This window comes from Pollachius pollachius (genome assembly GCF_949987615.1).
Source record: "Pollachius pollachius genome assembly, chromosome: 8".
Classification (NCBI taxonomy): Eukaryota; Metazoa; Chordata; class Actinopteri; order Gadiformes; family Gadidae; genus Pollachius; species Pollachius pollachius.
The window spans coordinates 19,588,393-19,611,282 of NC_136941.1; the positions used below are offsets into that span (position 1 = coordinate 19,588,393).

The following is a 22,890-nucleotide window of genomic DNA, read 5'->3' on the forward strand; positions in this document are numbered from 1 at the left end:
TGCGATGTTTTTGTCTGTGACGAAAACCCCACGACGAAAAGTTTGGCATGTCAGAATTTTTTGGGGAATCGCATGACGTATCCATTGTTGACATGAGGGAACCCCGCCCCCAGTTGCGTGAGGGAACCCCACGAACAGCTGGAGCTCACGGACAGTGTTTACCAACTGACTTCACTGCACTATGTTGAGTACACAGTAACTACTACAAAAATGAATACGATCAATAGCAAGAAGAAGAATGCTAATAAAGAAAACGAGAGAAAATGGAACAACATAATGGAGACAACTTTGGTCGAAATGTGGCAGCAACGTCCCTGTATTTTCGTCGTGTCCACAAAGGAGTTCCACATAGGGTGAAGGGATACAGCCTGGCGAGAAATAGCCGAAGCTGTTGACCTACCTGGTAAGTTTGGAGCCAACAGCTGTTGACGTGCTAATAGCTATCATAACCAATCATAAACCTCAAACCGCCAGCATAATGCCTAGTGCTAGGTACTCGGGATCCATTGTTGACGCTCTGTTGCTAGGCTACGTTGTTGCTGCGGGTACTTTGTATCGCTCATGTCATGCGCAACCAACTACTGTGAGGAGTTGCTGCATTGAGCAGATATAAAAACTACTGGAACCTTTATGACAAAACTGTAAAAAACATTTATGTCAGTTCTAAACCTTAGATTTTCCACAATAATACCTTCATAAAAACGAGGGCTCCCATGAGCCCATGCTACTACACGACGCCGTCAAACAAAGACTTTTGTTATTGTTTTCAGTGAGAACCCCCTAGCGGCAGAAAAGTACATATCATGCCTTTAAGGTTGTACAAATGCATTGCAAATAATTGGAATTAAATTAATCTTTCTGGTTACAATTGTTATGCACCCTTCATTTATTAATATATACATTGATAGACATTGTATATTCAAATTCAAAACAACTTTATTGTTCACTTATTGCTGACAAAAGTCTGTCATATCTGTTGAAAATCTTGATAAATGTTAATATACAATTTGTGAAATCTATTTACAGTTTAAAGTTGCATACATCAGATAATCATAATACTCAGATATAATAAAAAGATGTTGTCTTGCTCACCGTTGAAGCTTAATTGGAATATTGTACTGACCCTTATCATTGTAGCGATAAAGGCAGCGTGGTGACACATAACAATTACTTTATATGCACTATCCTTGTCACGCACAAGCATGCCATCAAGACAGTTAACAAAGTCCAACGCAGCACTGTGTACCACAATGGGAATCCCATCCATGTGCTGGAAAGACAAGATGAGGGAAAATGCTTACATATTTGATTAAACTATGAACTACTTCAAATGAGTTAGTCAGTTAGAAGTCCAACAAACAAGGTCTTACCTGCTGTCTATCAGTTGATATTTTCCATTAATATTAACAGTCTGGTGCATGACCTCTGACAAAGTCATTTGGGTAGATTGGGGACCATCGGTTACAGGGGGTGTAGGTGTAGGTAGAACACACTGATACATAGGGTAGTCTGCAGAATAAAAATTAAACTATGTTACAAACTAATCATTAACCTTTGTGTTGTAAACATAAATGTATCTACATGCCCCTACCTTGAATATGAATGACATAGCTACAGTTGACCGCTGCCACCACCAGAACCTCCACAGAGAGAGAAGAACTTTTCTGACTGCTATTTGTGTTATTGGCCCTACAGTAGAAATGGCTGTCCCCTTCCAAATTGGCACAGTCCAGACGTAGGTCAGCCTCAGCCAGGCTGAGGAGTGGTGTGTTCTGCCGCTCGCTGTGCTGATACCAGGCGTAACCCACACGGCTTCCCCGGGTGCAACTACAGCGCACTGTCACTGGGCGACCCCAGCAACTATGTGCCAGAGGGACCAAGGGCCAAAGGCCAGGTTTGGAGACGGACACTTTGACAGAGACGCAGGGGGCCACAGATTAGTATCCTTCAGCCGAGTTCAAAGTAAGGATTGTGTGTAACGAGTGGGGTTCTTACCTTCAGTGACCTCCATGTCAACCGAGACCATAATGTCTGCATAGGGTTTTTCAATGCCAACCCAGTACACTCCAGTATCTTCCAAACGCAGAGCCCTGATTTCAACAAAGAGCATTCTACTTTTATAATTGAGGATGCGGAAACGTTTGCTTTCTGTTTTGACAATATTGTCAGAGTCCGATAAAACATCACAGGTTTTTCTTGAGCTACCTCTGCACCAGTATTTTTTAAAGTACCGATACATTTGGTCATAGCTGCAGGCCATAGTTAACTCTTCCCCAATGGTTGCCTTGATTTGTCTTCTATCACATTGAAGCTGCACACTCACTGCAAAACAGGCACACATTCATCTGTTTTGTTAATAAATAGAAATACTCAAACAAACATAAATACCGAAAAATATCTGGATATAAATTAACCTATGACAACTATGTATGAATATAATAAATATTATTCCTCTCACCAGTGATGAGAAACATCAGACCAAGAATCTTCATGGTGTCAAAGCACATACCTACAAACAATACGTGATAAAGATAAAAAAGTGGTGTGGTTGAGGCTTCCTGTAAGCCTTTTGTTTCCGTTGGTGTTGAGGCTTTTTTACTTTAGCAGAAATGTGACAGACACAACACAAAGGGTGGTTGGTCTGCCAGTGTTAGTGTGGTTTAATATGTGAAAGATGTACATAGAAGTCACAGTTCATACCTAAAATGAAAGAAAATTGCCTGTCGTGTGAACAATTGTCTTATAAGAATATTAATAGTTAATGTCATGATGATCAAAAATAATCTGTTATTTTACAGCACTTTCACTTTCCCCATCTGTGAATTGTCCCTCCTCTTTCCGCACACTCTGTATCAAGAATGTTCATGCCTTTTCCCCGCAGAGAAGACGGCTGGCCAAATTCATTAAAGGGGTCGTATTATTGAATAGATGTGGTCAATATTTTCATGTGGAGGTGCTTCTAGAATAGGTGTACATGCTTTAATGTAAAAAACAACACTCACACTTTATTGCTGCAGAACCGCTTTCAGCCTACACTCGGTTTTGTCTTTTTAAGGCCCATACGTTGTATATCTTACTCCCCTGAGTTCCGAGGAACTGAAAACATTTAGACTGAACAATCGGTTCAACCCGTTACACCATCACAACCAAGAGTGGTTCTGGACATTTCACAGTTGTCAGTAGTTATGTAGCTATCTTATATTTCAGATGGAACATTCTAACTGTAATTCCTCTATATCAAGGAAGCAACCATATGTTCCTTGACTGACCTGAGTGTATATTTTATTTTTCTTAATTGGGTGCGCTAGAGGCCAGGCAAAATGGACAACGTTTGCTGCAAAGCGATGAAAAATTAAGCTCACAGTTAGTATAATCAATTATGACATTACTACAGCCTCTGCTTTGCGTCGGGTACACAGTATGTCTATCCAAATTATGTATATGTCTAATCACATCTTTCATGCAATTTTAAAGGATTACAATATATAGATGTGTATATATATATATATGTTTATATATATATATATATATATATACATATCGATAATATACTAAGGTAAGGCACTACTTAAGATAGTCATCCATCTCCATTTTGCTGTTTCTCCTAATTAAGAATGATCCTCCAACTACGTATTTAACCCTCACACCGAAATATATATGTGTATATATATATAAACCAGGAAAAACTATAACCAATGAGTAAAAACACTAAAAACACCAACAAGTTTCGACAACCACAACATTGCAATCTGAGAATAGACATGAAGGACTAGCGTGAAAGGTTAGGGAAACACTAAATAAGTAGAGTTTGACTAATATAGCACTTTGTTAATGACACAGTTACAAGTTTCTGTTAAAATAAGTTAAAATAAAAACATAGCCCAATAAAAGAAAAAAGGAAATTAAAACAAAAACAACAAAAAGTGAAAACGGGAATGAATGTCAATAGAAAGGTTTATCTAAAATGATGTGTTTTTAGAAGTCGCTTTAAACAATTAAAAGATTCAGCAAATCTGATTTGGGTTCACCTTTGGTTTTAGGATTAGAGCATGGGATGGATAAAGTGAAGAACAAGAGGAGAAAGGAGGACATCTACAGGACAGAACATGTCCTGCAGATAGCTATAGACATTCTGCTGTTATGAGACCTTATTTCCTCAAGATGAGATCTTTTTACTGAATATCCGAGGCTTAATCATAAGAAAATGTCATGTTAAGAAACTGTATATACATTATTTCCCCATTTCAATTGATCAGAAGTGGGTCCCCTATGTCTGCAACTCATTGTTTATCTGTAAGAGACATGCTGTGAGTGAAACATCATAAAGGGTTAAGAAAGAGTTTCCCACATAGAGAGAGAGAGAGAGAGAGAGAGAGAGAGAGAGAGAGAGAGAGAGAGAGAGAGAGAGAGAGGCGTCTTTGCTCCACCTCTTCAGTGTCTCTGCTCCCATCTGAATGGCTGGCCCCCCTCCATGACTGGCCCTGCTAAATGACGTCCAACTGGCTCAACCGCCTGCTTGTCTGCTTGAAACCGACCGTATCCAGCCGCTCCATCCTGTTCCATGCACAGCTACACCCACACAACTCATCAACACCTCCCTCCCTCCCTCCTTCTCTCTCTCTCTCTCTCTCTGACAGACAGTTAGTCTATTAAATCACATATGCGACTCAATCTAGGACCCAGTGAGAGGGTGAGAGAGAGACAGAAAAAAACCAAAAACCTATGTTTGAAAGGGGAGGGGTGGATGGATTGGGGGGGTGGGGGTTGTGTGTGTGCGTCTGTGTTCACGTGTGTGCGTGCATTGGAGTTGTTCTTTTTTTCAATCTGACCACAGAACCTGTTGGCTCACTGTTTGCTTCCTCTTAGAGCACACACAAACACACACACACATACACACACACACACACACACACACACACACACACACAAACACACACACACACACAAACGCATCACACCATACAATTGATAGTGAGGCAGACACAGGCAGAAGTATCTTGATGTTAGAGTTGCATTAGATAAGTTGTCAGGGGAAACTCTCTCCCGGTTGAACTGCCACGCAACAAACCATTTGGAGTCATTTGGAGATGTGCCTTCAATGAGAAGGAGTAGAGTTCAACTTTGGGGAATTTTCCTGGCATAGCTGGAGGACACAAGGTGCCTGTTGGGCTAGTCATGGAGGAGCAGGCCATGGTACTCAGGCGCCTCCTGGTTCATCTGGAGCACAAGGAGGCACAGGAGGATTCGGAGGACGGACTTGCTGAGGAGTTCTCGGTGAGTCTCTCGCCACGTCGTTTATCGTTGAACAGCATCGTGGTGCTTCCATTTTAGTAGCTAGTTCCTGAAATACACAAGAATGGTGTTTGTCAGTGTGTAGCATAGCTGATATCATTGAGCTGTGTTATGGTCTGCCCTCAATAAGTAGACAGTTCCAACAACTGGGCCTTTTATGGCAAAATGAAAATTAAAACTTCAGCGTTTGATTATGCAACTCTTTATATTGACAAGAAGGTCCAGTGTGTGTGCAAGTCAAGTCATGCTGTGGCACTTTGATTGCTTCCTCTTTAGATAAATGCATCAGGCATTCGAGGAAGGACTGTAGGCAAATGCAATGAAACTGGTGTCAAAAGCAACTGTCACCATGAGAGTTGCGTGCATATAACAGCGCATGCCATGCAAAAGTTAAATAAACTCAAAAGTCTTGTGGTGCTGGATGACATCAGCGGGGATCCATCTCCACGACGATCCTCCTCGGAGCCAGCCACATGTCGCTGTCATGATTCTGTCCTTAGGACCATCCCCGGGGGTTGGGGGGAAACAACAAACCCATTGCATCACTTCCTCTTAGAACAAAAAGCACTCTGTGGTGTCAGTGCCACAGATAGTCTGACAGGCCTTTTACAAGCTGCTCTAGAGCTGAGAGATCGGAATAACTTGGAACAAAAAGGCCTGTGTGTTTGGATAAAATAGAGAAAGAGAGCTAGATAGGGAGAATCAGGCGAGGCTGTGTTGTGTTCTGCGAGTTTTGCACTCCCTGGCATGTCATTGGTGGATGCATGTGCTGTCAAAACTGTTTGGAAGTCAGAAAGGTGACTCATGGTTTGTATGGCTCAGCCAGAAGTGCAGGGCATGAGTAACTGGCACTGCATGTGTTCTGGTCTCTGCCATAATGCACAATTTGAAATGCACAGCTTGCCACAGCCCACGACAAACCTTTTTTTTTGTATGTCAACTGTAAATATTTCCAGAGAATAATGAGCAGCTCTTCCTTTAATTTGACTCATGTGTCTAATGTTTAAGCAATAAACCCACAAGAGAACACTGTCTTATGTCTATGAATCATAAAGAGGACACATTGGAAAATTGGTGATGTTGAAACTTGCAGAGTATGTCTTGGATTTTGTTCAAGATCAAACATTTGTAGGGTTGGTATTGAGTAGTAAAGATTGGGAGAAATGAAATGCTTGATGGAATTTGACAGTATTGGTGTGGATCCGCAGGGAATACCCGTCTTGTATTCTCCAGCAGAAGTCGCAGTGGCAATGAAAGTTATTGGCATTCGTTTGTGTTTCCAGAGGTTGAAAGTGCAGTCCATCCAGTACCGCAATGACAACACCTTCCCGAGCAAGGCGGCGGTGATTAAGGACAACGTCAAGAAGAACCGATACAAGGACATTGTTCCCTGTGAGAAAACTCTTTCAACGTTCTCACTGGGCGAGCTGGTGTATTCAATATTATATCTAACTATGAATCCCTATTGTACAATAATAATTATGCTACATTGAGCCAGTAATTTAGATTAAATATATATATATATATATATATATATATATATATATATATATATATATACCATTAACAGGACATTAAACCATAGAATACATGTACGGATACATTCAGTATGTTTCCTTAAAAGACAGTATGTTAAATTCTATCATAAAATGTATTTACTTCAATTTGACCCAGGAATAATGTGAAAAGGGTCATATTATATATTACACATTATGTTCGGTGATTATTACCACCACATCAAATCAGTAACAAATCGATATTATTAGGTTGTATCAATATAAAACAAAATGTAAAAAAGAAACAAAAGACTATATAAATATGTTTCCCACCCCCTCAGTCGATCACACAAGAGTAAAACTCTCTCTGAACACCAGCAAAAATGATGAAGACTACATCAACGCTAGCTTCATCAAGGTAGTGTCATCCTTCCAAAAATATGCTGTTCTGTGCATGTTTCTTATTACAAGTTCAACATTTCTCTAGAGCTGCATTCAGCAAATTCTGCTCGCCCCACATTATTTTGATTGAAGGGCACCCATTTTACTATCAGGTGTAAGCATGATTAGATATTACAAACCATTTCAAAATCTGCCTTGCTATGTGACATAGTGACATAACAATTGTCAGGGTTTTCACCGAGATGTATGATGGATAGATAAGACCAGTACCAGTTCTTCCATTCCACTGGGTAGGCTGGTAGACTGATCTATCCTATCATACATCTCATACATCAAATGTCTTGTCATGTCTAATCAAGCTCACATCCGGTGGTAAAATAGGGGCTCTTTAAATTGTGACTTGATTGAGACTTATTGTTATCATGCATTCAAATCTACAGCACTGGCCAGCAGACAGACAAGTCCAAATAACTCTGAGCACAAAGCGAGACCAGCAGAACCGCCCGAGTGCAGCTTTAAGTTTGCAATAAATATGTGGTATGTTATGACATCGGCCGATGCTGAGGGTGATCTTTTTCTCCATCTAAAGGGAGTCTCGGACTCCAGAGCATACATTGCTACTCAAGGTCCTCTTCCTCATACGGTGCTGGACTTCTTGAGGATGATCTGGGAGTACAAAGTAGAGGTGAGAACGGACCTATACTAGGACCATTAGAATCCTACTGCACTGACTCTCATTAACATTGAACATTGTTTGTCCCTGTGCTGTCATTGTCTTCACTCAATCTTCGTCCTTTCACATATTATTTGTCCAGCACCTTGCAGATGTTTCGTGCTTGATTTGTGTCAATGTAGTGACTGAACACTGTTTTTGAATACATTGGGCTAGGCGTGTGCTGATGTTATACGCATGTTGAATGTTGCATCTCTCATAGTCTTGTTTCATGCTAGGTCGTAGTGATGGCCTGTCGGGAGTTTGAGATGGGGAGGGTAAGTCTCTTTCATCACCTTCATTACATTCAACTCTCTCCCTCTTTCTTTCTGTCAAACTGCAGAGTAAAAGTGTGCATAGACATCTTGACAGCATAGTATACGTGTCAGGCGTAATTAACCACACAATTAAAAAATGAAATAGCTACCAGCCCAAACCAGTTTTGAACCTCACAGATGAGAGCGAAGATAGACAAACAATCTTCAGATGCCATGTCAGTAGGCAACAATAGATACAGACTCAAGATTAAGAGCAGGTCCATTTCTTTAGAGGTTCAGTTAGAGCACATGTCCATAGGTAAGGCGGGCCGGGTCACATTAAAATAGGGCATGGCTTCCTGTTTGATCAGCAGCACATCAGACCTTCTCCATCAGCTCACCGCCAACCGCTCTCAGTTGAGTGTATATGTAATTTGTATACATACAAATATATATATATATAGTATCACTCCAAAACTAAAAAGAAATTCAAACCATATAGGAAAAAACAAAGCTAAAGTTATAATTTGAGAATAGATAAAAAAAGATTAAGGATTACAGTGAAGATATAAAAAGTTTTTGACATAAGGGTATTTCCAATTGTGCCATATTACTTTCGAAATTGCAAATTCCAAGTCACAAACAAGTACAAACAAATCATATTTTGAGGTGTATTGTGTTGCTTTCAGTTGAAACTCTGCTATTTCCCAGAAAAAGTGTGAGCGCTACTGGCCAGAGACACAAGCAGAACAGTTTATATGTGGGCCTTTCACAATTGACTGTGTGAGTACTTCTTTAACATCACTTCCTTTTTTGACTCACTTCTCTAAGCACCCTTCCCCTTGTGCGATGCCACTGGCCGATGATAAACTCCTGGGGGAACCACCAATAATAAGGACATTTCAATATGAACCTACAATAGTGTTTGCTGATTAATACAAAACGAATGCCAATGTTGAATCCAAATAATATGTGCATTGCTTTTTTACCCATGCTGACTTGTACAGTATATTCTGTTCTATTTATTACATAAATCTCAACTACCTTCTTATGTTCAGGATTACGATGAAAATAAAGGGGACTATCAGGCAAGAAAATTAAGGATTACCTATCAAAATGTAAGTAAAGTAGTATCATATTTTATAGGATATTATATCACATCAAATAATCCCAAATAATGCAGATGTGCTGTGGGTTTTTGTCGTAGCCGACAATAGAATATATCATATGTTCAGTGATTGCCGCATACATTCTGTTTTAAATGTGTTTATGCACACTCATCAGTAACTGAGAGTTTAACATGTGAGCTTTTATCAGACCTTGACTAGTTACAGATGTTGACCATAGCTTTACTGTTTGCTCACCGCAGTGTAGTCGGGTGCTGCATCAGCTGCACTACTACAACTGGCCTGACCACGGCGTGCCCGATTCCATCCCCCCCATCCTGGCGATGCTGGAGGAGATGCGGATATGCCAGGATCACGATGACGTACCCATCGTCATTCACTGCAGGTGACCACTTCTCTATCAACATGGGCTATCTCCTAGTATCCTCTTCTGTCTGCTCCATCTTTTCTCTTCTCATCTCTTCTCCTCTCTTCGGCTTAAAAACTTTAAAAAGAGATTTAGATTAAGGAAAGGGTTGGAGAACCAACAGACTTTGTGTGTGACGCAGGAAGTCTGTTGTTGGGTGTTTGAGCCTACAGCCTATAGCCCACTCGGAATGAAAGCACACACACTCCATTTCCCCCACAGCCGGTTTCACAGTACAGCTGTGGCTGGCTGTTTGGTCTCCGTATGAAAGACTTTCTCACATTCTTATTTGATACCCCATTATCTGAAAGTACTACGACACATATCTGAGAAAGCTTGCAATGCTGCCTTAGCAACAAGCACTGAGCAACCATTGAAACAATTAAAACTAAGGCTTTGTAGTTGATATTACTGGTCATGAGGATCTAGATAGTTAGTCACAATTCTTTTTTAAAGAAAGCTTTCCATAAAATGTCAAGTGGAAATCCCGATCCTCTTTGAGGGATGAGTTGGTAGAAATAGAATGTAACCCTGGCAACAGGCTCCACCCAGAAGCCAGTCAGTCACTCCACAGTACGAGTTAAGGCTCTCCTCTGAATGCTGTTCACGACACAGTCAGAAATAATTGATTTATTTGTAAACATAGATAAACAATCTTCAGGTGTTATGTCAGCAGGCAGACATGGATACAGACTAAAGATTAGGTCAAGGAATCACAAATAATACAATTGTTCCATTTCTTTAGAAATTTAGTAATAGTTCATGTCCATAGGTAAGGAGGGCAAGGTCACATTAAAATAGATTCAGAGCATTGCTTCCTGTCTGCAACACAGTCCTCCTCCAGTAGCTCACCACCAACCGCTCTCAGTTGAGTGTGTATGTATTTTTTTTTTACTGTGTTAACGATACAGTCAAAAACTAAATATTTTTAAACTAAACTAAACACCCAAAAAAGTTTCCCTCCCTCACTGCTCCCTTCCTTCATTTCTACACTTTTTAAACAGATATTCTCGCAGAGCATTACATTTATTAATAGCTGACGAATGGCTTCCATTTCTTACAAATTATACACAAATAATAGCTCTTAGCTAATCTTAGCTACAGCACCTTTTAAACTTTTAAATGATTTCAAATATCAGCATGTGTTGAAACCCATGCCCAAGTGTACTGAGTTGGATGCCTAAATATCTCCAGATGAACATTGGATGTGATATTAATGGCGGGGATGATGATGATAATTATTGCTGTTTTTGATGTTGTGGTTATCATAATACCAGGCAAACCAGACCTGTTGCTGTAGGCATAGGCCCTTGACATAATATATTGAATATGAACTGTGTGTGCCTGCTGCAGTGCTGGCTGTGGGCGGACAGGAGCGCTGTGTGTCATCGATTACACCTGGAACCTTGTGAAGAGACAGGTAACCCTTCGCACTTCGTTTCGCAACATCCATCTTATCTCGCCGCACGCATCTTGACAGTTATGGACTTGTACATTTCTCCCTGTTTGCAGACGCTCCCACAAGACTTCAGCATCTACGATCTCGTCCAACACATGCGCACGCAGAGGCCCTCTGTGGTTCAGACTAAGGTGGCAGTCGCTTTTTTCTGTCTTTAACTTCCTCTTATTAGAAGAAACAACGGTTTAGATAAAAACATCCTTCATTACAGCACCTGTTTTTATGGGGTCAGTTTTAAAGGTAATTTGCTTCATTTTTTCCCCCATTATGTCTTTATTGTAAATATTTGTATTATGTTTGGGAAATTAGGAGCAATATGTGCTGGTCTACAAAACAGTCAAGTTCCTGTTTGAGAGATATTTGCAGTCATTCGATTCGATGGCCTGTCAAAACAAGGTAAGCATGGAAGGGAAACTTTAAATAGGCAAATGTTACAGTTTCTCAAGTTCCTGCCTTTCAATACTGGATGCATTATTCTTTCCTTTGATTACTTAAAAACATCCACTCACAAAGAGGCCCAGAGTAGTGGGGTCACAGTAGATTAATGAGGTGCTTTGAATTTAAATAATATAAGAAAATACATAACGGAATGTGTGATTAGTGATGATTGTGATGATTAAGTTAATGCTTACCAGTCGTACATTGCATAGAGCCAAGGCCTGCTTCATGAGAACATGGTTTGTGAATGTTATTCCCCTTGATCTAACCAACTTGTGGTTGAACGACGGGCTGCAGGTGCAGCCGGCCCCTTTCCCCAGCCCAGCCAACGAGAAATCAGACCTGAGCCAAGAGTCAGAATCTGACTTAAAGCCAGCCTCACAGTGTCTGCTGGATCCAGAGCCACAGGATACAGGGTGCAGCACTAAGACCACACTTATGCCATATGCGATGTTGTACTGTATCACAAAACATCATTTGCATTTAATCTTGAATTTATCGTTTCTATTTATTATTATTTAATTATTATTATTTTGTATATATTTACTTTGATTATGTTTTCACCAACATTTAAACCTTGCATCCAGGTTGACGCTAATGGAGGAGCAGGGGCTTGGACCTGCTCAGCTCGGGCCTTCAGCACAGGAAAGGATTTCAGCACATTCCAGCAGAGACGACTACCACTGGAGGGAAGGAGAAGAACAACAACAACCACAACCACAACCAGCCCACCACCAACGACATCCACCACCACTTGAACTTTTACAGAGAACCCCTGAGGTTGTGACCCCGGCCCAGGTGCGAGACCAGGTGGGCCACGGCCTGGGACTTATAAGCAGAGCAAGAGAGGAAGAGAGGCATGAGCCAGAGGACAGCGACCCGCCACCCAAACCCGCCATACTTCGCCTGGCCACCGCCTGCCTGACAGTGGAGGACCCCTACTTTGGAAGCCCGAACAGAACCTCTTTTCTGGCAGAACCACCAGAGTATTTGATGGAAGACTTGGTCAGCTGCCACGCCCCGACTTTAGCCCTGAACGACCTCGACCTCCCCTGCTCCGGTAACCTCTCGTCTGCTTTCACTCATCACCTCCTCATAACCTCCTCAATGTAGGGTTAGGATTAGGGTTACCTTCTTGTAAAGATAAGTTGTGTTCTGAGAGGGTGTGCTTTGTTTTTGTTGGTGTGACTGGAAGTATTTTTTGTGCTTTTATTCAAAATTTGTGCTTTTATTCAAAATTTAAAAGATCAGGTCACTCAGTTTTATTCCTGAGTAAATTTATATCATGAATTTTGTTTGTTTTGTGGTCTTGCTATTGCTGTTTGGTAATGTTTTTTGTGAGTTTCAAACAGTCTTCTCTCTATGTATTTATATTTATATCCTGTTTACACAACCAGGCATACAATATAAAGACACACAGGCTGTATCTTTGTGCTGTTGTTAACAGGCTTGTGATTACTGTTTCTCTTTTGTAGCAGGTCATTCATTGCAGGTCATCATCCCCCCAAATGCTGCTGCTCTGGCCATAAGTGAAATGGGAGGTGAGAAAAATGGGCAGACATAACTTAATTTTAACCATTACAAACTTAATTTAATAAGACTGTACAGTTTGAACCATGGCGATAAGTGCTGATTAAGCTGCTCTTCCCTCAAGCCACAGGGAGCCCCCCCTCACCTGTCCCCCCACTCCCAGAGCGAACCCCAGAATCCTATGAGTTGGCCCATGATGATGGTAGGTGGGAACACACTGTGGCCATGACGCCATCCCCCAAGACATTGCTTAAAGCACCCCATTATAAAAATATATAAATTATATATATTGAAAACGTAATGAATGACGCATTGAGTGTAAATATGAAGGCTATGGTTCGTCTCTCAGCCCTCCTTGAGCAGTTTACCTCCGGCCACCCGGTAGGTCAGAACAGAGTGGGCTTGTCCTCAGAGTGGTCCTGTGATTCATTGAGGCCCCCTGCCACTCAACATGAGGTCAAATCCTGGACCAGGAGCAAGGTCAGTTCTTTACATCGCTGTACATGCCACCAGAGTTAGGGCTGTTTTGCCGCGAATGGTTCACAGTGCCGATAAATATAAACATATAAATACATCATTCATAATAACTAAGTATGTAAAAAAAATATTGAATAATAGTTAGTCTGGTAGTCAATTTACAGACTCCACAACAAAGAATATCTTCTGATGGACTGATGTCTGGATTTCTCTTTTTTTCAGAGCCTAAAAGTATCAATGACTTCCCCTGGTATGTTTATTTTTATTTAAAAACAGAGCTATAACATTTTTTTGTGTTCCACTAGTGTGTGTGTGACAATGAGTGTTGTTTGACTACATGACATGTAAAAATATATATTTAGCCCTGCCCACTGCTTTCTGTTCAGCTGCCCGGTCCAATATGAGTTCTAGCCACCTTCCTCCTCCTCCTCCTCCTCCTGCACCAATACAACCAGAGTTGGATCCCCTTCTACAAGGTACAATTAAGATTGGAGACCATTACTGGCAAGCTCCTAAAATGGAATTGTAGTACAACTATAACCTCAACACTGTTACCTTACCTTGGAACAGTTACAACATGGTTCTTAACATAATATTTAGGAGCAGACACTGCTAACTTGTGTTGGGAAATGCTGTCAGTTGTGGTAACCCTGCGTGTCTTCACAGAGGGTATGAACCCTCCTCTTCCTCACAGAACTCCAGAGTCCTTCATCTTGGCCACTGAGGAAGGTAGGCATGTTTATCATCTAACACTTTCTAATGCACTACTGTAACTGCATGTCACATTTAGTATAACCCCGCCAAAGTCATTCCATTTGGAGTGGTTTGAAGTTGACTTGAGAGGTACCAGAAAGGAGCTTGAGAAACAACACAACATATATTATAGATGTCTAAAGATGCAGGTTTTCCATCTCAGGAGCCAAAGGGCCATTTCAGCGTGTCCTTGGGACCCAAAAGCACACACCCCTACAATACTCTGACCACGCAATATTTTGGTGATCCTTTTGTTCATGGAAAGCGACCCACTTCGAAGGATCACCATCCATTCTGGGTCCCAGCGACCAATCAGTGATTGAGTCTCTTCTGTTTTGTATTCCCAAACAGTGGATGAAAACCCCGGCTCCCTGCTGCAGGTGTCCGACCTGGGGCCGCGGATAGGAATCTCCTCGGAGTGGGCAGGCAGCCCTCAGCCCAAGAAGTTCCTGGATTTCGTTTTCATGACCAGGAGCAAGGTGATTGGGATTCTGAAAACTGATCAATTGTATATCAGATGTATCTTGAGGCCTTTATTTATAGCAGAGAGGGATAAAGGAATTTCATTTATGAGTCATACTCTTTAGTTTGAGGATTTCATTTTATGACTAGCCAAATTTAAGCAGTATTCCTATTGAGGAAATGATTGCACCCCATGTGATTGAACCCGTGATTCATGCTCTCTGACACCCCCCACCCCCCCAAAAAAAAAAAACACACACACAACACACTGTAACACTAATATTAGCTTATTTTCCGTTCTGTCAGAGTGTTCGTGCAAAGAGTTCAAGACAAGGTGAGCAGTACAAAACTATTAACATAACAGTAAATAACAGCTTTGTAAACAACGTCATTAGATCATTGAATAGTAGGCATTATTCTTCCCATAACAACTTATTTGAAGTTATTATCTCCAGGTTCTAAACATAAGCTGTGCCTGTCTGTGTGTCAGAACCCTTGGCTGTAGTTCGGCAGCTGGCTCCTCCCTCTGTGGTGTTCAGCGGAGCGGGAAGTGGTGAGCCGGCCTTTAGACTGCACCTCATATCATTAGTCACATCTGAGCAGCATACAGGAAGCACATGTTCTTAAAACAAACACCTATATAAGACCGCTGGAAATACTATGTATTCACATACACATATTCAAAATCGGTTTCTCATTTTTTTTAAATAACTATGTGTGTATACTATATACTGTGTATGTGTGTGTGTGTGTGTCTGTGTGTGTGTGTGTGTGTCTGTGTGTGTGTGTGTGTGTGATAACTGAATCCAGGTGTGGAGCAGCATGTTGACTTTGTGAGCACTGAGACCTCAGAGAATAAAACAGTACACACCAACAATGGGAAGGTCATGCCTAGAACCAGGGTAAGACAGAAGCCAAACATGAACGCTCAGCGCCAAGCCCTTTCCTAAGAGTCTATTTTGAGTGGTATTGACTAACCTATATTGTACTAATTTATTAGTTGCTTGTTGTCCTTCTCTCTAGAGTTTGAAATTCTTCAGATCCAGAGGTAAATGTAGGTATATGATTTTATTTTTCTTCCTCTTCTTGCAAATGCACAGGAGGTGTTTTTTTAGGGATAGGAAACAAACATGTCTGACGTGTTGTGTACCGCTAGCTAAACCAGCAGCTCCACCTGCACCGTTGCAGTCCGGACAGCCACCTCCTTCCACGAACGGGACCTCCAGCTCTGGGTTTAAATTTGGTACAATTAACACCACACTTTACATACAAGATACACATGATAATGTGTTACATTACATCCTGGATTCAAACACAAACCCATTTGCAGGATTTGGGAACCGGTTCGCGAAGCCCAAGGGGCCGAGAAGTTACCCTGAACCCTGGATTTGAACCCCGGACCTCTCTCTCGCCTGCTCTTGCTTTTCTAAAACTCTGGTTTAAACCCCCCATCCTGGAGATTGGGAACCTATTTTATCAACAGAATGGGCATGGAAGCTTTTAAGATGTGTTCTGATAGTGTCTACCTCCTTTGTTCATTAAGGTTTTACAAAACCAACCCCTTTACTCTCAGGAACAAAAGGCTACATATCCATGATCTGTAATGGAAAGTTAGTCGATCAAGTGAACATGTTTTTGGTTTACATTGATGTGTGTATGCCATTTTGTTCTTATTTATTGCTGACAAACTGCATTTTGCTGTTGATCTTTAAACAAAGCAAATCATTTTATTGTTTTAATTGCAAATATTCAAGTGGCAATAGCCTTATTAATACCATTCAGCAATGTATTTATTGTTCGACGACACTGTACAGTTGAATTGAATATACTGCCTGCACAAAATAATTTATTAAATGTATACAAATAATTGGAATTCCCAGTTGTTGTTTTTTTATATCCTTCCATAAAAGGTCTCAATACTTCTAGACACCAATATTTCTGTTAAGACGCCAACGACAAACAAGGAAACAAGGCAGACGGTGTAGTTCCAGCAGGTTGGCAAAGTAAAGACTACATCGTTTTAGTAAAACGTCTGCTTAATAGCTCCACCCAGTGGTAAAACCAAAAGCTGCAATGAGCTCTTACTGAAAAGGTAGGTGGAATATATACTAGTGTGGTGACCCACAAGTACAATTAAGAGACATTCACCAAAGGACTGTACCTTTAAGAGAAAGGGTTATGTCTTAGCAGTTCCGGTTTAACCTGGTGTGTCCGTTTGACCTCACTCTCGTTTGAGGTGAAGTTTTATATTGAAGTGGAGAGTAAAGCTGACTCAACGCCTCTCCGTCTCTTGTCTCATTTATTGCACTCCACAATTGATGGCCCCCCGATGGACGCCGCCAACGGCACACCCATTCGTACCTATGGCACGAGGTATGTGGAAGTGTGTTTCGGCGGGCAGTGTTTTGGCTGGGACTTCGTCATGGCCGCCGTGTCTACACCACTCCTGGGGGCGGATTTCCTCTGCGCTTACAGACTGTTGGTGGATGTTACAAACTGCCGCCTGATTGACGCTCTCTCTTTTGCTTCGTACCCCTGCACGCTGGGAGGGGTGGGGGCGCTTTGTCTGTCGAACACGTTTGCCACCGGGGACCTGTATCAACGCCTGCTTGCTGAGTTTCCTGACATCACCACATCCACGTTTTCATCGGCAGTGGCTAAACATGGCGTGGAGCACTACATCACCACGGTTGGCCCCCCAGTCTATGCACGAGCCCGGCGCCTCAACTCTGCCAAGCTTGCGATCGCCAGGGAGGAGTTCGCCACCACGGAGCGCCTCGGCATCATGCACCGTTCCAACAGTCCGTGGGCCTCCCCCCTGCACATGGTTACCAAGGCTGATGGCGGTTGGCGTACCTGTGGTGATTTCCATCACCTGAACAACGCCACCATCCCCGACCGGTACCCAGTGCCGCACATACAGGACCTGGCCGGCTCGCCATCTTTTCGAAGATGGACCTGGTGCGCGGTTACCATCAGGTGCCCATCCGCCCGCAGGATGTCCCCAAGACGGCAGTCATCACACCCTTTCGCCTTTTCGAATTTCTACGGATGCCTTTCGGCCTCAAGGGTGTCGCACAGACGTTTCAGCGCCTCATGGACTCTGTGCTGCGGGACATGCCGTTCCTGTTTGTTTACTTGGACGACATTCTCGTGGCCAGTGCGTCCGCAGACGACCACCTGACGCATCTACGGCAGCTGTTCGGTCGGCTCAGTGAGCACGGTCTCATCGTCAACCCAGCCAAGTGGTCGATGGACGACCAGGCCGGTCGTCCATCACTTTCCTTGGCCACCATGTCACCTCGCAGGGGGCTGTACCCCTCCCTGCCAAGGTGAACACCATCGCCAGTTTCCCACGCCCGCACACTGTGAAGTCCCTGCAGGAGTTCCTGGGCATGGTGAACTTCTACAACCGTTTCCTCCGCCATGCGGCCCAACTCATGCGACCCTTGTACGACGCCTTGTGGGGCAGGAGGCCGGCGGACGTGTTGGATTGGTCACCAGAGATGACTGATGCCTTCGATGCTGCCAAGACCGCGCTGGCCAACGCTGCTCTGCTGGGGCACCCGTCTCCGACCACCCTTGTTGCTCTTACTAGGGACGCCTCTGATTACGCTGTGGGGGCTGTGTGTGAACAGTGGGTGGGCGGAGTCTGGCAACCGCTGGCCTTTTTCAGCAGGAACCTCCGTGACAACGAGAGGAAATACAGCGCCTTCGACAGGGAGCTCCTGGCTCTTTTCCTCACCACCCGTCATTTCCGTTTCCTGTTGGAGGGCCGTCGTACCTTTAAGGGAAAGGGTAATGTCATAGCAGTTCCGGTTTAACCTGGTGTATCCGTTTTGACCTCACTCTCGGTTGAGATTAAGTTTTATATTGAAGTGGAGAGTCTCGTCTCCTCATTTATTGCACTCCACACTAGAACATTTACTTTCCGAACCGGAAACTTTGATAGAGTTACATACAATCACTGATACTCATTGTTTTTCAAATAAAATAAATGTGCATAAAATATTCTACCCATGAAGATAGAAATACCTTATATATGATTAAATCCATATAAAATGGCATTGACTCCAATTAAATTCATGTTGGAAGGAAATGTATTAAAAAGTTAAACTAACAGATGAAGAAAAGATGCCCCCGTACAATGTTAAGAACAAAATCTGACTATAGGGTACAATTATTATGATTCGCCTGTAGTTATAATTAACTACTGGGTACATATTTTATTATTATAATGGGTAAAGAATCATTATTAGACAGGAAAGAAAACGACAGTGGAGGCCAGTCCCACATTGGCGCCAGCTTTGGCTGATTCCGGGGGGTCCAGCGGGGGCCCGGGATCCCCCTCTGCCTGGCCCTGCTGCGGCAGTGAAGGGGGTGGAGGTGGAGGCGGTGTGCTGGTTTGGGGGGACCGTGAAAGACCCCGCTTTCTGGCGGCATTGTGGAAGGAGCGTGTGACAAACGGCCCAAACCAGGACTGATTCTCTCGGAAAGTCTGCTGGTGCGCTAGGACCTCCATGGGCCGTGGCCCAGACAGCCCGTCCGGGGCTAGCAGGCCCTGGATGAGGCCTGCCCTGTCGCAGATGGGATCTGATGTCTGGGAAAGGCAGATGGACCGGTGACCCATGGTGGCCAACCCCATTTGACGCTGTAGAATGTTGGTTTTTTGGTGTATCTCTGTGTTCCCATTTCTAAGTCTGGGAACAGGCCAGTGCCTCTCCCACTGATATCAGGTGTTAACAAACCTCCGTTTGTTTATTTCATTTACATTTACATTTAGGGCATTAAGCAGACGCTTTTATCCAAAGCGACTTACAATAAGTGCATTTGTTACATTAAGTACATTTGTCATAAGAAGTGAAACAATATATCGCTGTCGGTACAGTAAAGATGTTCATAGAACCAAGTGCAAGTATTACAATCGCTAGGCTAACCCATTCCCCGTGTAAAGCAAAGATAGCAGCTACTGTAGATGCTACATAATTAAGTACCTTGAATAAGTGCAATGTACAAGTGCCAGGACGTATAACATTCAATAGTGGCTGTGCATTGGTTTCTATGCAGAGTCGAGGTGAACTCTGAACAGGTGAGTTTTAAGTCTTTTGCGGAAGCTGGTGAGCGACTCTGCGATCCTGACATCGGTAGGGAGCTCGTTCAACCACTGAGGTCCCAAAACAGAGAAAAGTTGTGACTTCGCTGATCGACCTTTGCTTGCTCTTAGCAATGGCGATACCAGACGTCCGGCTGAGGTAGTTGAGCGGAGGGATCGAGCTGGGGTGTGTGGCTTTACTAATTCTTGGAGGTAGGCAGGGGCAGTTCCATCGACTGCCTTGTATGCCAGTACCATCATCTTGAATCTGATGCGAGCTATTACAGGGAGCCAGTGGAGGTCTCGGAAGAGGGGGGTTACATGTGAGAACTTTGGTAGGTTAAACACGAGGCGCGCTGCCGCATTCTGGATGCGCTGCAAGGGTTTAATCGCAGAGGCAGGGAGTCCAGCCAGGAGCGAGTTGCAGTAGTCGAGGCGGGAGATGACCAGTGATTGGACTAGAAGCTGAGCTGCTTCCCTTGTGAGGAAGGGCCGGATCCTGCGGATGTTGTAAAGTGCAAATCTGCAGGATCGGGCCACCGCAGTGATGTTTGCGGTGCAGCATAACTGATTGTCCAACACTACACCGAGGTTTTTGGCAGTTGGAGAAGGAGATACAGTGATGTTCTCAACAGTGACCAGTAAGTCCATGTGTGGGCAATCTTTCCCTGGTATAAGGAGGAGCTCAGTCTTGTTGAGGTTAAGCCTCAAGTGATGGGCAGTTGTCCAGGTGCTGACTTCTGCCAGACATTCAGATATGCGTGTTGCAATCAGGGCTTTGTCAGATGAGGGAAAGGAGAGAAATAGCTGAGTGTCGTCAGCATAGCAGTGATAGGAAAAGCCGTGGGATGTAATTACAGAGCCCAGAGATCTGGTGTAGAGGGAGAACAGAAGAGGCCCCAGTACAGAGCCTTGAGGGACACCTGTATCAAGCGTGCAAGGTTTGGACAAGGAGCCATTCCATGTTACCTGATAAGTGCGATTCATCAGGTAGGATGTGAACCAGGAAAGGGCAGATTCAGCTATGCCAAGTTCGGCGAGAGTGGCGAGGAGGATCTGGTGGTTCACAGTGTCAAATGCTGCAGACAGGTCAAGGAGAATGAGAACCGATGAGAGGGACGAGGCTCTGGCCGCACGGAGGGACTCAGTCACCGCGAGGAGAGCCATCTCAGTGGAGTGTGCTTTTTTGAAGCCTGACTGGTGAGGGTCAAGCAGGTTGTTAGATGAGAGATAGGAGGACAGTTGGTTAGCGACGGCACGTTCCAATGTTTTAGAGAGGAATGATTTCCCAACAAGGACAATGATATTTCCCAACAAGGACGAATCAACCAGGCTGTCTGGGACATAGCCAGGGCCACATACTTTATCAAGGTAGAGACTGCTTCTGTTCTTTTGTTATTCACGTTTTCTTACGTATAATACTCGCCCGAAACCTTTGGTTCGGTGAGTAGAGGGATCGACAGCCAAGGAGCACGTCTGGAGACTGCTCCTCACCCGCCTACACTATAGATTATTCTGTATCCTGCTGTACTACATCCTGGAATAAACCATCTATTCAACCCTCTGATCCAACCTGTCAAGTTGTCTTGACTTAAAGAATTACTACTACAACAGAGAAATACACAACGCAGAGTCTATACGAACAGTTTAGAAATAAGCTGAAATCTAACAACGCCCCGCTGTCACAACCTGACTACCTCCATGTCGTCTGGACCAAAATACTCCTTGCCAACTGTCATGGCCGACAGCACAGAGGAGAGCAAGGACAGCCGCTCTGTTGGGCCCAGACAAAAGACATGTACCACAGCTGTCTCTGCAGGCGGTAAGGTGGCAGGTCTGTCACTCGGACAGAGGAGCGCTGCCAGGGGAGACATCAGGCGAGGTATCCCCCTGGCCTGTGTGGTGGTCCACCCCTTCAGCCTGGTGTAGTCGCTGAAGGCCGACTTCACTGTGTGCCAACAATGGTCATTGGTTGGAAGTGGGTTCTTGGTACTCCCTTAGCTGTAGTGAGCCGGCGTGTTTAACATATACAATATTTACACTTGAGTATACATCCCTGGTCATAAAAAGTGTCTAGCTATCCTGCAGAAGGTTTTATTGAAACCCAGGTTACCTATCAATGGAACTGAATGACCACAATTCATAACGGTTATTGTTAGTGACCGTGGTAAAGCAATCGCCTCATTCTTCCCGTTACGCTAGCAAAGCACACAATCTCACGATCTCTGAGGTTTCCAACTCTGGTGCATCTGGTGTGTCACCCGGGCTTTCAGCATCAATCTCATGCTCTCACGCACACGCAAGAACGCCAAAATCCATTTTTCTCCCGTCTAAAGCCGTTGATTTTCTGTTGATGACTAGACTAGACATCTGCCTAAAATATTCTCACTGCGGTATTCTGTAATCGTTGATTCACTGAAAACCTTGAAGCTGATATGTCAGTTGCATATGAAAAGTTCAGAGAAAAATCAGAGCATAGTAGTAGAATCCAATGTTCAGTCTACAGGAAACTTGTGAGTTGTGGCTTTCTGGGGAAGTGGGTTAACTATTATGTGTCACTTTTCTTTTGTTGATTTCTTATTGTTTTGATGTTGTTTTATAGTGCAATCCATAACTTAATTTTACATTTTGAAAAAGCGTTTCCATTCTATTTGTTTTTTCAGGGTTTTTAAAATTAGGGTTAGGGTTACCAAATATTTTCTATCCCTGAGACCTTATCAAACCAGGGTTTAATGCTAGGTCTGCTTTCTGCAACTGTTTGATGTCAGAGGAAAGGTCAAGCTCTATTAGCCTATCCGGTTGCTGCACATCGTGATCTCTTCTCCTAGCTGTGCCCTGATCCTTATCCTTACACCTCAAAGTTTTTGACTAAAGGGTTCTGACTGGTCCTGGTCCTGACTCTAGTCTGCGTCATCACAAAATAAATATAATCGAGTTTTTCGATTTAAAAAAAAAAAAAAAAAAAATGTTTTAAAGGGCAGAACAGC

The 22,890-nt window shown here is 43.2% G+C and overlaps 1 protein-coding gene and 1 long non-coding RNA gene across 6 annotated transcripts; one reads left to right on the plus strand and one right to left on the minus strand.

The window, feature by feature from the left end:
* Positions 1 to 947: 947 nt before the first annotated feature.
* Positions 948 to 2,530, minus strand: LOC307079622. The gene is made up of 5 exons (XR_013812062.1): positions 2,459 to 2,530; positions 1,996 to 2,322; positions 1,592 to 1,909; positions 1,371 to 1,509; positions 948 to 1,270 (listed from the first exon to the last, which is right to left on the minus strand). It is a non-coding gene; the product is annotated as an uncharacterized lncRNA (long non-coding RNA).
* A 2,295-nt stretch (positions 2,531 to 4,825) lies between these two features.
* On the plus strand, positions 4,826 to 16,672 carry LOC307079951 (tyrosine-protein phosphatase non-receptor type 22-like). Of its 5 annotated transcripts, none has more exons than XR_013812077.1 (26): positions 4,826 to 5,274; positions 6,576 to 6,684; positions 7,130 to 7,206; positions 7,780 to 7,875; positions 8,142 to 8,180; positions 8,871 to 8,942; positions 9,218 to 9,277; positions 9,529 to 9,671; positions 11,046 to 11,112; positions 11,205 to 11,282; positions 11,461 to 11,547; positions 11,887 to 12,005; positions 12,177 to 12,649; positions 13,065 to 13,130; positions 13,244 to 13,321; positions 13,469 to 13,599; positions 13,819 to 13,846; positions 13,983 to 14,072; positions 14,263 to 14,325; positions 14,701 to 14,828; positions 15,118 to 15,145; positions 15,302 to 15,364; positions 15,622 to 15,713; positions 15,835 to 15,869; positions 15,968 to 16,054; positions 16,142 to 16,159. XR_013812077.1 is itself a non-coding variant. In XM_079742488.1 (26 exons), the coding sequence occupies exons 1-26, from the start codon at positions 5,176 to 5,178 to the stop codon at positions 16,201 to 16,203; spliced, it is 2,460 nt and encodes an 819-aa protein (XP_079598614.1). In that variant the 5' UTR covers positions 4,826 to 5,175; the 3' UTR covers positions 16,204 to 16,672. The 5 variants fall into 5 exon arrangements, 3 of the variants coding, with proteins under 3 accessions (XP_079598614.1, XP_079598612.1, XP_079598613.1); XM_079742488.1 differs by having other exon boundaries at positions 15,835 to 15,859; positions 16,142 to 16,672; XM_079742486.1 differs by having other exon boundaries at positions 4,827 to 5,274; positions 15,835 to 15,865; positions 16,142 to 16,672.
* The last annotated feature ends 6,218 nt before the right edge of the window (positions 16,673 to 22,890 follow it).